This window comes from Protomyctophum parallelum (genome assembly GCF_964188405.1).
Source record: "Protomyctophum parallelum genome assembly, chromosome: 1".
Classification (NCBI taxonomy): domain Eukaryota; kingdom Metazoa; phylum Chordata; class Actinopteri; order Myctophiformes; family Myctophidae; genus Protomyctophum; species Protomyctophum parallelum.
This window is the reverse complement of record NC_139697.1, coordinates 35,390,690-35,404,459: the sequence shown is the minus strand read 5'-3', so window position 1 is coordinate 35,404,459 and position 13,770 is coordinate 35,390,690. Positions and strand designations below refer to the sequence as shown.

The following is a 13,770-nucleotide window of genomic DNA, read 5'->3' as shown; positions in this document are numbered from 1 at the left end:
CACGCTTGATCACATGTCGTTGTCCTCGTCGTCGCGCCATATTCAACATTCAGCGGCCAACGAAGCTTGTGTTTTTTTTTTATCTTATAACTCTTAACTCTCTATGGTAACGCGTCTATGGCGACACCTCACAGGTGTTGCAGGCTATTCATCATCAGGTAACATTCACAATTTAACTGCTATCGTATCGATAATCGACCCAACATATACTGATATGTTAGCTATTGTTCACAATGCTATGCTGTTTGTGTTGTTTTCTGTACTAGGCCACACAGGGTGTCCCAGTCCCGCTCAGAATATATAAAAAAAGAGAACAAATGGTTGTCTGCTGAGGAAACTATGAAAGCGACAGTTTACAGGCAGAATAATAATGTGATATTATAATATGATTCCCATTAGCTCTGGTCCATAGCCTTGCTGCCTTTGCATTAGATTAGATGTGGTGGGATTAGATTCCCACCACACAGAAGACAGTGCTGTCACTGCTGTGTGTTATTTAGGATATCTTTAGCCATGAAACATGACTGTCATAATCACGAGCGTCGAACCATGGCTATACTACTACTACTAGGTATACCTATTTCTAAATTCTAGCTCTGGTCCATAGCGTTAGGACTGGAGTTCTCCTTATGCACGTGAGGTAGCCTATTTCTCTATCTAAGATCATTCACAATTACCAAAAACCGCATAAAGTAATTCCAGCCTTGGAATGAATGGCTGGGATATACAGTAGCTCTGGTCCATAGCTCTAATGCCCTTTGCATGGAAATTCCAGCTATACTATGGATCAGAGCTAGCTGGGATATATATTACATTTCATGTACACAATCACATACAGAATTTTATTTTTAATATGGCAAGAAATAGCCGGCTGTGGCTCAGGAAGTAGAGCGGCTGCTTGGGAAGTGGAAGGTTATGGGTTCAATCCCTGGGCTGCCCCTGAGGCTTGAGTTTGTCTTAGTGTCCTTTTGAAAGACGCAGAACCCATAGCTGCAATTGGTGGATTCTTTCTTTTTTTAATAATGGGATGAATCTAGCCCCTCTCGGAACCCCCTGGGTCAGCCCAATCTATCGTGCCGAACCGGGCTGGGTCTCAAAAATGTCAGAAACTTCAGTACCATTGGGTTCTGCTTGTGGGGCTAGGATGAATCTAGAGTTGCAATACCCTCCATTGATTCCCCATTCAAATTTGCAATTGCGATCTGCTTGTATTAAACAACGTTAAACTCACCAACATTGCAGCTGTAGGGGAAGCTTTAATAATCCTCTTTCAAGCTGCAAAGTGTTTGTTTCTCAAAAATCCAGTTTGGAAGCGCTTGTCGAAGTGACTGAACGGCCCTGCTTCAAATTTTCACATAATTGGAGGAGGCAGCACCACGACAAAAAGTAGCTCATAACATTTCTACGGTGGATTTTTATGAAACAAAAGCTTTGCAGATTGAAATAGGATAATTCAAGCTTGGACTAAAAACAATCTAGAGTTGCAAATTGCGGCTACTGAATGTGTGTGTGTGTGTGTGTGTGTGTGTGTGTGTGTACTGTGTGTGATTCTATAAGTTAGACATTTAATAAATCGTGTCTTTCTTCTCAGATGATGATGATGTACCTCTTGCAACCCTTATAACAAAGCCACAAAATAATGAAAACCTGTTGCATGAAGCCACAAACAGCTCAACCATGGAGTCAAACAATAATTCAGGAAAAGACAAAAGTGGTAAGGAAAAGAAAATTGGTATCGTTATAAAATATTTAGAGTATGAAGACTAACTAATAATAAGAAAATTATGAATACTAGTCCATACCAGTTTGGGGATATGACGGTATTCTTTTTTTCGTTCTTTTGCTGAATGCTGGGAATTTGGTTTAGTGCATTTTGAGTACATTTCACCCAGGTGAAGGAGGGCTCTGTCCTCTCTCGTCTTTCCTCTGTCACTAAAATCCACTTGAGTAGGTTAATAGATTTATACATTAACCTACTAACACATTTCAGCACCAATTCCTTCCTTAAATTTTGAGCATGGAATATCTGCCGCTTATATATAACGGGTGTCCCCTGTGCCACACCCGTTATGCAATGCTCAGCCAATCACAGCGCAGAATGGCACACCTTCCAGCCAATCACAGTGCCAATTTCGGCATCATACATGGTAATTTTTGGGCAATTCGGTCCTCAAATGTTGGCGCCATACATGGACATTTTTCGTCTATTTTGAGGACATTACTAAAATTATTAGTTAGATAACGGGTTTAGTAAATAAATTACATGTCACTGTCAGTATAAGTAAAAATGGAAAAATTATATTTAATCTTTTGATGGTCATTTCTTCTTCCATTATGATAGTCCCTATGTGCTCAGATGGCAGTTCAGATGATGATGTGCCTTTGATAAAACTGAAATGCAAGCAGGAGAAACCTGTTGGGAAGACCTCTGTACCAGCAAGGAGGAGTCCTGTTTTGGGTAAGAATAGAAGATAATAAAATGAACTATAAAACCTTATTGAACACATAGAAATGTTATCCGAATATTATAATACCGTATATGCTTGTGTGTGTTCTGTTATTAGCAGGGATGGAAGACACTTCAGATGATGAGCCCTTGATAAACAAAACAAAGACATCTTCACTAGCACAAAACACAGAGAGCAATGGAAAAAAACTGGACTGCACAAATGGCACAGAAAATAAGACAACAGGTGATCATTTTACATGCATTTATTTAGACTTTGTATGATGTCTCTATTCTTCAATTAAATTAAAATCTTTTGTCATTTGAAGACAGGCCAAATGCATAGCTGAGATGATTGAGCTTTTTCCATGGCAAAACGATGCCACACGTTCGAATGGACTAAAAGCTTATTGAACACGCATAGCAATGTTATAAGAATATTATAATATATGCTTGTGTGTGTTCTGTTATTAGCAGGAATGGAAGACACTTCAGATGATGAGCCCTTGATAAACAAAACAAAGACATCTTCACTAGCACGAAAGGCAGAGACCACAGGCAAAATACTGGACTGCACAAATGGCACAGAAAATAAGACAACAGGTGATCATATTACATGCATTTTTTTAGACTTTGCATGATGTCTCTTGTATTCTTCAATCAAATGAAACTTTAGTGTCATTTGAAGACAGGCCAAATGCAGAGACATACCATTACACTGAGATGATTGAGCTTTTTCCATGGCAAAACGATGCCAGGTGGTATTTTCTGTTATTAAACTGGCACAAGTTTTAAACACATTATGATTAAAAGGGGAATTATATTAAGAATAATAAATGCAATATTCAGGACTGGAGTTCTCCTTATGCACGTGAGGTAGCCTATTTCTCTATCTAAGATCATTCACAATTACCAAAAACCGCATAAGGTAATTCCAGCCTTGGAATGAATGGCTGGGATATACAGTAGCTCTGGTCCATAGCTCTAATGCCCTTTGCAGGCATTCCAGCTATACTATGGATCAGAGCTAGCTGGGATATATATTACATTTCATGTACACAATCACATACAGAATTTTATTTTTAATATGGCAAGAAATAGCCGGCTGTGGCTCAGGAAGTAGAGCGGCTGCTTGGGAAGTGGAAGGTTATGGGTTCAATCCTTGGGCTGCCCCTGAGGCTTGAGTTTGTCTTAGTGTCCTTTTGAAAGACGCAGAACCCATAGCTGCAATTTGTAGATTCTTTCTTTTTTTAATAATGGGATGAATCTAGCCCCTCTCGGAACCCCCTGGGTCAGCCCAATCTATCGTGCCGAACCGGGCTGGGTCTCAAAAATGTCAGAAACTTCAGTACCATTGGGTTCTGCTTGTGGGGCTAGGATGAATCTAGAGTTGCAATACCCTCCATTGATTCCCCATTCAAATTTGCAATTGCGATCTGCTTGTATTAAACAACGTTAAACTCACCAACATTGCAGCTGTAGGGGAAGCTTTAATAATCCTCTTTCAAGCTGCAAAGTGTTTGTTTCACAAAAATCCAGTTTGGAAGCACTTGTCGAAGTGACTGAACGGCCCTGCTTCAAATTTTCACATAATTGGAGGAGGCAGCACCACGACAAAAAGTAGCTCATAACATTTCTACGGTGGATTTTTATGAAACAAAAGCTTTGCAGATTGAAAGAGGATAATTCAAGCTTGGACTAAAAACAATCTAGAGTTGCAAATTGCGGCTACTGAATGTGTGTGTGTGTGTGTGTGTGTGTGTGTGTGTACTGTGTGTGATTCTATAAGTTAGACATTTAATAAATCGTGTCTTTCTTCTCAGATGATGATGATGTACCTCTTGCAACCCTTATAACAAAGCCACAAAATAATGAAAACCTGTTGCATGAAGCCACAAACAGCTCAACCATGGAGTCAAACAATAATTCAGGAAAAGACAAAAGTGGTAAGGAAAAGAAAATTGGTATCGTTATAAAATATTTAGAGTATGAAGACTAACTAATAATAAGAAAATTATGAATACTAGTCCATACCAGTTTGGGGATATGACGATATTCTTTTTTTCGTTCTTTTGCTGAATGCTGGGAATTTGGTTTAGTGCATTTTGAGTACATTTCACCCAGGTGAAGGAGGGCTCTGTCCTCTCTCGTCTTTCCTCTGTCACTAAAATCCACTTGAGTAGGTTAATAGATTTATACATTAACCTACTAACACATTTCAGCACCAATTCCTTCCTCAAATTTTGAGCATGGAATATCTGCCACTTATATATAACGGGTGTCCCCTGTGCCACACCCGTTATGCAATGCTCAGCCAATCACAGCGCAGAATGGCACACCTTCCAGCCAATCACAGTGCCAATTTCGGCATCATACATGGTCATTTTTGGGCAATTCGGTCCTCATATTTTGGCGCCATACATGGACATTTTTCGTCTATTTTGAGGACATTACTAAAATTATTAGTTAGATAACGGGTTTAGTAAATAAATTTCATGTCACTGTCAGTATAAGTAAAAATGGAAAAATTATATTTAATCTTTTGATGGTCATTTCTTCTTCCATTATGATAGTCCATATGTGCTCAGATGGCAGTTCAGATGATGATGTGCCTTTGATAAAACTGAAATGCAAGCAGGAGAAACCTGTTGGGAAGACCTCTGTACCAGCAAGGAGGAGTCCTGTTTTGGGTAAGAATAGAAGATAATAAAATGAACTATAAAACCTTATTGAACACATAGAAATGTTATCAGAATATTATAATACCGTATATGCTTGTGTGTGTTCTGTTATTAGCAGGGATGGAAGACACTTCAGATGATGAGCCCTTGATAAACAAAACAAAGACATCTTCACTAGCACAAAACACAGAGAGCAATGGAAAAAAACTGGACTGCACAAATGGCACAGAAAATAAGACAACAGGTGATCATTTTACATGCATTTATTTAGACTTTGTATGATGTCTCTATTCTTCAATTAAATTAAAATCTTTTGTCATTTGAAGACAGGCCAAATGCATAGCTGAGATTATTGAGCTTTTTCCATGGCAAAACGATGCCACACGTTCGAATGGACTAAAAGCTTATTGAACACGCATAGCAATGTTATAAGAATATTATAATATATGCTTGTGTGTGTTCTGTTATTAGCAGGAATGGAAGACACTTCAGATGATGAGCCCTTGATAAACAAAACAAAGACATCTTCACTAGCACGAAAGGCAGAGACCACAGGCAAAATACTGGACTGCACAAATGGCACAGAAAATAAGACAACAGGTGATCATATTACATGCATTTTTTTAGACTTTGCATGATGTCTCTTGTATTCTTCAATCAAATGAAACTTTAGTGTCATTTGAAGACAGGCCAAATGCAGAGACATACCATTACACTGAGATTATTGAGCTTTTTCCATGGCAAAACGATGCCAGGTGGTATTTTCTGTTATTAAACTGGCACAAGTTTTAAACACATTATGATTAAAAGGGGAATTATATTAAGAATAATAAATGCAATATTCATACATAAATGTATGTATCCCCATTCATTAGCATCAAATGTTCAATCAATCACACAATTACAGCGATGGCAGCAAGTCAGGATTTATGAGTTGGTGTTGGCTACACTGCATTCTTACATTGCAATAAATCACAATACTATACTTTCAGTTCATGACAATGCTGATGAATGATGATAGTTTACATCTGATAACCTTTCTCCACAAGCTAACGGAGACTGACAGAGAATCCAATCCTTAGCTCTGACTCTGCTTTGCAAAAAGATAAATTACTTATCTGTGAATGTCTGTTTTATCCAACTGTTTTAGATTTGACAAAGGAAGATGGCTCAGATGAGGAACCTTTGATGAGAGTGACTAAAGTTTCCTCCAAAACTGTGGGGAAAACGACAACTTTCAATACAGACCAGAAAGGTGAGACTACAGCTTCAGATGATGAGCCCTTGATAAAGACAAGGAATACATCTTCACTAGCACAAAAGATAGAGAGCAATAGAAAAAAACTCTATTGCACAGAAAATAAGACAACAGGTGATTATTTTACATACATTTCTTTATCATTTGTATGATGTCGACTCTCTTGTATTCTTCAATCAAATTAATTATAATTAATCATTTTATGGTCATGTGACTCATGTCTTAACATTTTCAGTCCCTATGTGCTCAGATGGCAGTTCAGATGATGATGTGCCTTTGACAAAACTGAAATGCAAGCAGGAGAAACCTGTTGGGAAGACCTCTGTACCAGCAAGGAGGAGTCCTGTTTTGGGTAAGAATAGAAGAGAATTGAATGAACAGACATAGAGATGTTATGAGAATTGTATAATACATGCTTGTGTATGTTCTGTTATTACTTATTAGCAGGGATGGAAGACACTTCAGATGATGAGCCCTTGATAAAGAAAACAAAGACATCTTCACTAGCACAAAAGGCAGAAAGCAATGGAAAGAAACTGGACTGCACAAATGGCACAGAAAATAAGACAACAGGTGATTATTTTACATGCATTTATTTAGACTTATTTAGATAATTTTTTTTGGGGGGGGGGTTTAAGATGTATTTTTTGCGGCTTACGCCTTTTATTGGTTTTTGAAGGGACAGACAGTAGGCTGACAGGAAACGGGAGAGTTAGATGTTTTTACTAGTGTAATTTGAAGACAGGCCAAATGCATAGCCTTTTCCCCAGGTGGTCTCTACTTTATTGGATGTATCACTGGCCAAGTTTTATATACAGTATAGGGGGAAATGGTTACGGTAATTATAATTAATCATTTGATGGTCATGTGTGACTCATGTCTTAACATTTTCCATTTATCATAGTCCCGTTGTGCTCAGATGGCAGTTCAGATGATGATGTGCCTTTGGCAAAACTGAAATGCAAGCAGGAGAAACATGTTAGGAAGACTTCTGTACCAGCAAGGAGGAGTCCTGTTTTGGGTAAGAATAGAAGAGAATTGAATGGACTATAAAACCTTATTGAACACTCGGATCTTCGGATCTGATGAACATTTTTGTGTGATCAAAAGCCCTCAGTACTGCACCTGCTACAATAACTTTTCTTTGTGTTGCATGGATCAGATGACAGTTCTGAAGATGAACCCCTCATAAACAGAAGTTCTCTTCTGGCAAAGAAATCGTCAAGTAATGATATTAAAAGGAAAAGCAGCAATGGCAACTCCAAGATTAAAAGGAGAGCAGGTACAAATATTGATCTATGACCGATCTTTCTTCTAAGTTTTGTGATGTCATGAATCTGTTTGGAAGTTCCCGTACGCACCTTTTCTCATATGCCAAGTTTTTATTCTTCTTTCATCTCTTTTTCAACATTCAAATACACACTTTTACATACACACGTGATGCTTCTCTGGCACTATTGTAAGGTGCTCTAATATAGCACCTACCATGTGCAAACTATGCTATTTTGTAGTTTAGGTTGACATTTAACATTTAAGCACATTGTAATGGGGCTGGGTGATATTACATTGACATTGTAATATGAGACAAACAGGTGATTATTTTTCATACATTTCTTTATCATTTGTATGATGTGTACGCTCTTGTATTCTTCAATGAAATTAATTATAAATAATAATTTTATGGTCATGTCTTAACATTTTCCATATAGTCCCTATGTGCTCAGATGGCAGTTCAGATGATGATGTGCCTTTGATACAACTGAAATGCAAGCAGGAGAAACCTGTTGGGAAGACCTCTGTACCAGTAAGGAGGAGTCCTGTTTTGGGTAAGAATAGAAGAGAATTGAATGAACAGACATAGAAATGTTATGAGAATTGTATAATACATGCTTGTGTATGTTCTGTTATTAACAGGGATGGAAGACACTTCAGATGATGAGCCCTTGATAAAGAAAACAAAGACATCTTCACTAGCACAAAAGGCAGAAAGCAATGGAAGAAAACTGGACTGCACAAAAGGCACAGAAAATAAGACAACAGGTGATTATTTTACATGCATTTATTTAGATGTTTTTACTAGTGTAATTTGAAGACAGGCCAAATGCATAGCCTTTTCCCAAGGTGGTCTCTACTTTATTGGATGTATCACTGGTCAAGTTTTATATACAGTATAGGGGGAAATGGTTAATTATAATGAATCATTTGATGGTCATGTGTGACTCATGTCTTAACATTTTCCATTTATCATAGTCCCGTTGTGCTCAGATGGCAGTTCAGATGATGATGTGCCTTTGGCAAAACTGAAATGCAAGCAGGAGAAACATGTTAGGAAGACTTCTGTACCAGCAAGGAGGAGTCCTGTTTTGGGTAAGAATAGAAGAGAATTGAATGGACTATAAAACCTTATTGAACACTCGGATCTTCCGATCTGATGAACATTTTTGTGTGATCAAAAGCCCTCAGTACTGCACCTGCTACAATAACTTTTCTTTGTGTTGCATGGATCAGATGACAGTTCTGAAGATGAACCCCTGATAAACAGAAGTTCTCCTCTGGCAAAGAAATCGTCAAGTAATGATATTAAAAGGCAAAGCAGCAATGGCAACTCCAAGATTAAAAGGAGAGCAGGTACAAATATTTATTTATTGATCTATGACCGATCTTTCTTCTACGTTTTCTGATGTCATGAATCTGTTTGGAAGTTCCCGTACGCACCTTTTCTCATATGCCAAGTTTTTATTCTTCTTTCATCTCTTTTTCAACATTCAAATAAACACTTTTACATACACACGTGATGCTGCTCTGGCACTATTGTAAGGTGCTCTAATATAGCACCTACCATGTGCAAACTATGCTATTTTGTAGTTTAGGTTGACATTTAACATTTAAGCACATTGTAATGGGGCTGGGCGATATTACATTGACATTGTAATATGAGACAAACAGGTGATTATTTTACATACATTTCTTTATCATTTGTATGATGTCTACGCTCTTGTATTCTTCAATGAAATTAATTATAATTAATAATTTTATGGTCATGTCTTAACATTTTCCATATAGTCCCTATGTGCTCAGATGGCAGTTCAGATGATGATGTGCCTTTGATACAACTGAAATGCAAGCAGGAGAAACCTGTTGGGAAGACCTCTGTACCAGCAAGGAGGAGTCCTGTTTTGGGTAAGAATAGAAGAGAATTGAATGTACAGACATGGAGATGTTATGAGAATTGTATAATACATGCTTGTGTATGTTCTGTTATTAGCAGGGATGGAAGACACTTCAGATGATGAGCCCTTGATAAAGACAACAAAGACATCTTCACTAGCACAAAAGGCAGAAAGCAATGGAAGAAAACTGGACTGCACAAATGGCACAGAAAATAAGACAACAGGTGATTATTTTACATGCATTTATTTAGACTTATTTAGATGTTTTTACTAGTGTGATTTTAAGACGGGCCAAATGCATAGCCTTTTCCCCAGGTGGTCTCTACTTTATTGGATGTATCACTGGTCAAGTTTTATATGCAGTATAGGGGGAAATGGTTAATTATAATGAATCATTTGATGGTCATGTGTGACTCATGTCTTAACATTTTCCATTTATCATAGTCCCGTTGTGCTCAGATGGCAGTTCAGATGATGATGTGCCTTTGGCAAAACTGAAATGCAAGCAGGAGAAACCTGTTAAGAAGACTTCTGTACCAGCAAAGAGGAGTCCTGTTTTGGGTAAGAATAGAAGAGAATTGAATGGACTATAAAACCTTATTGAACAGAACACTCGGATCTTCCGATCTGATGAACATTTTTGTGTGATCAAAAGCCCTCAGTACTGCACCTGCTACAATAACTTTTCTTTTTGTTGCATGGATCAGATGACAGTTCTGAACCCCTGATAAACAGAAGTTCTCCTCTTGGAAAGAAATCGTCAAGTAATGATATTAAAAGGAAAAGCAGCAATGGCAACTCCAAGATTAAAAGGAGAGCAGGTACAAATATTTATTTATTGATCTATGACCGATCTTTCTTCTATGTTTTCTGATGTTATGAATCTGCTTGGAAGTTCCCGTACGCACCTTTTCTCATATGGCAAGTTGTTTTTCTTCTTTCATCTCTTTTTCAACATTCAAATACACACTTTTACATACACGCGTGATGCTGCTCTGGCACTATTGTAAGGTGCTCTAATATAGCACCTACCATGTGCAAACTATGCTATTTTGTAGTTTAGGTTGACATTTAACATTTAAGCACATTGTAATGGGGCTGGGCGATATTACATTGACATTGTGATATGAGACTAGATATCGTCTTGAGTTTTTGAAGCAATATAATCATCACAATATTGAGGTTGTGCTATTTGGCCAAATGTATCATGGTATTTCATTTTGTCCAAATCACATATACAGTAAAGTGTGGAGACTATATTGTACAGTTGTATAAATCTCATTGTATTTGACATTTAACATTTAAGTACATAGCATGTTTTCTTTAAAGGGTTGCATTGTGTCTGGATAGGAAAGGTGCTATTTGTAAATTTCTGTTTTATCCAAACTGTTGTCAAAGGAAAGGAAAATGAAGTTAGCTCAGATCATTTGATGGCAGTGACCAAAGTGTCCTTCAAAACTGTGTGGAAACCAACAACTCTCAAAAGAGGCCAGAAAGGTGAGACATTATAACTGTATAAAAAAAAAACCCATCTGTGTTTGATATTTATTATTGAATACTGCATTTTTCATTCTGTAACACAGAAGCATCACATGTTAATTCAAGTGATGAACCCCTAAGTGAACTTGCAGAGAGACGCAAGGCACAACAGAGAGCGCCACTTGTAACATTGCAGAAAACTACCTTACGTAAAAAGAGCAAAGCTATTCCACATAAACAGGGTAAATATGAATATGAAAACTGTTCTAAATTATTTTGCATTCACATCTCATCTCTTTGTGCCAAGGTTTTGTTTTTCTCCTTAATATAATGTTTAATAATAACATTCTTGTTCCATGTCTAGAATATTGTGACAGCTCAGATGATGAACCTTTGATGAAAAAGAAAACAACAAAGGCCCCTTCTAAAGAAGGGAGTCCAATGTGCAACAAGAGGAGGGCAAAAACTAAAGGTTGTAACCAGTTGGATATACTATAACGTTTAGTAAATATTGTTGTCCATATAGTAAATTGGAAATATATAATGTATTAATAATTACTAATTTAATGTTCATGTCTTCACCTTTTCCATTATGATAGTTCCATTGTGCTCAGATATCAGTTCAGATGATGTGCCTTTGGCAAAACTGATATGTAAGCAGGAGAAACCTGTAAGGACCTCTGTACCAGCAAGGAGTAGTACTGTTTTGGGTAAGAATAGAAGGGACAAGAATGCTTTTTAAAATCTTATTGCCTAAATTTCCTCTAAGTCTCCATTGAAATGAATTGCATGTGATACTGTCCCCTCTCACATTTGTCCAGAGTCATCAAGTGTTTCTCACCGCTCCTGTTTGAATGCAGTAACTGACGAGGACTTCGGGGAACTCAGTCTCATATTATCAACTGACAGCTCTGATGATGAGCCCTTGATAAACATTAAGAAGAGGACTGCCAAACCTCTGGAAATGACCACGGTCTTAAAAATAATATTGGAGAAATGTAGTGTTGTCCCTGAACACGTTCAATGAACAATAGTTCACGAACCCGTTCATATTTTGGGTGAACCTGAATTGAACGTAATGTTTTTCTGCTTGATGAACGTTATTGTGAACGCGTTCATTTCTATTCTGACTTGTGTGAACGACAAACGTCACACTCTCACAGTTCAGTTCGTTCAAGAATGTGTCAGATTTCTATAGAGCCTTCCAGGCGAAAACCCAGCTAAAACACACCATGAACAGGTCTTAATATGTAGCAAAAAACCCACCAATAAGCCCAACTTTGACACCAAATAAACATAATCTCTCTCAGCCGTGCACTTTCTCTGGAGCGTGCAGCACGTATTTTACAACTGGATGATGATGCTACAGAGACAGCAGACACAGAACATGTCCCCAAACACTGAGGTAAACTACTAAACTTGTAAAGAAATAAAAACGGGTGCGCTTCCTCTGGAAACTGAAAAATGGCTTCCAATAGCTTATTGATGTAATCCCTCCTGGTCTGCCCCGAGGTCTCCTCCCAGTGGGACGTGTGTCGAGGACCTCCCTAGGGAGTCGCTCAAGAGGCATCCTAACCAGATGCCCGAACCACCTAAGCTGGCTCCTTTCCAGGCGAAGAAGCAGCGGCTCTACGCCGAGTCTCCCCCGCGCAACTGAACTTCTCCCCTATCTCTAAGGGAGATGCCAATTGCCAGCCACCCGTCGGAGAAAATTCATTTCGGCTGCTTGTGTTCGTGACCTTGTTCTTTCGGTCATGACCCACACTTCATGACCATAGGTGAGTGTAGGAACGAAGATTGCTCGGATAGACTGAGCTTTGCCTTCTGACTCTTTTCGTCACAACAGTACAGACTGCAATACCGCCATTGGCATTTCACATTGCAAAAGGGTGCAGGAAGAGTGGGCACCTCTGTGTTAAATTGGCAATTTTTTCCAAAATGTAAAAAATAAATACAAAATGATTTAATTTGGATAATGGTAATGGATATATTGTAAAGTTTGTCACATTAATCCCAACAGGATTTTTTTTTAAGTTTTGGACTTTATTCCCAATAGGAATAACGTCTGTAGAACCATGAAAAGTTGCATTATGAACTTTTCATTTTAAAATTTCTGAACTGAACTAGTTTATGTAGAAAGTTAACTTTCCCAAGTTTCCCAATACTGGAGAAATGCAAAGTTGTGAGTGTGACTGGTAGAATTGTATAGCCTTTGGTCAGATATCTGACATGACGTGGATGTTTTTATTGTAAGAATACTTTTTATACACATGGTTTCTATTCTGCTTTCTTTTACCCAATTAACAGAAAATGGATCAGCATATAAATGTTCACCGGTATGAATGTATAGGCCTATAACTACTGTTTTTGTTTGAATAATACACAGTATGACTGTATAGGCCTATAACTACCGTTTTTGTTTGAATAATACACGGTGGTACTGGTAACCTGAGTACAGTACCTGACGGATGCCAGATGGAAGACAAGCTTGCTTCACAATCACATTAGCTTTTTTTCAGTGGCTGTGTGAACTTGTGAATCAATACCGACACCATCTGGCGGAGTCAGGTTAAAGGACCACTTTTCAATCTAGCCTCCATATAATTAGTCACTATAATGTTCATTATAAAATGCCACAATTTTTTCCTACTCATTCTGTGTCTCATGGGAGGGCTGTTCAGAAACCCGTCCACCAGTGACATCATCGATGGGGAATCCACTTAAGCTAATAGAAAC

The 13,770-nt window shown here is 38.0% G+C and overlaps 1 protein-coding gene across 1 annotated transcript; it reads left to right on the top strand.

Moving 5' to 3' along the window:
* The first annotated feature begins 27 nt into the window (after positions 1 to 27).
* On the top strand, positions 28 to 12,453 carry LOC310858181 (uncharacterized protein). Its single transcript, XM_083764287.1, has 27 exons — positions 28 to 158; positions 1,592 to 1,714; positions 2,342 to 2,458; positions 2,565 to 2,693; positions 2,921 to 3,049; positions 4,270 to 4,392; positions 5,020 to 5,136; positions 5,243 to 5,371; positions 5,599 to 5,727; positions 6,278 to 6,499; positions 6,636 to 6,737; positions 6,830 to 6,958; positions 7,290 to 7,406; positions 7,548 to 7,667; positions 8,095 to 8,211; positions 8,300 to 8,425; positions 8,636 to 8,752; positions 8,894 to 9,013; positions 9,449 to 9,565; positions 9,651 to 9,779; positions 10,000 to 10,116; positions 10,263 to 10,376; positions 10,954 to 11,052; positions 11,187 to 11,276; positions 11,399 to 11,506; positions 11,634 to 11,744; positions 11,856 to 12,453. Exons 1-27 carry the CDS (start codon positions 104 to 106, stop codon positions 12,059 to 12,061), a joined length of 3,312 nt encoding a protein of 1,103 aa, XP_083620413.1. The 5' UTR covers positions 28 to 103; the 3' UTR covers positions 12,062 to 12,453.
* The last annotated feature ends 1,317 nt before the right edge of the window (positions 12,454 to 13,770 follow it).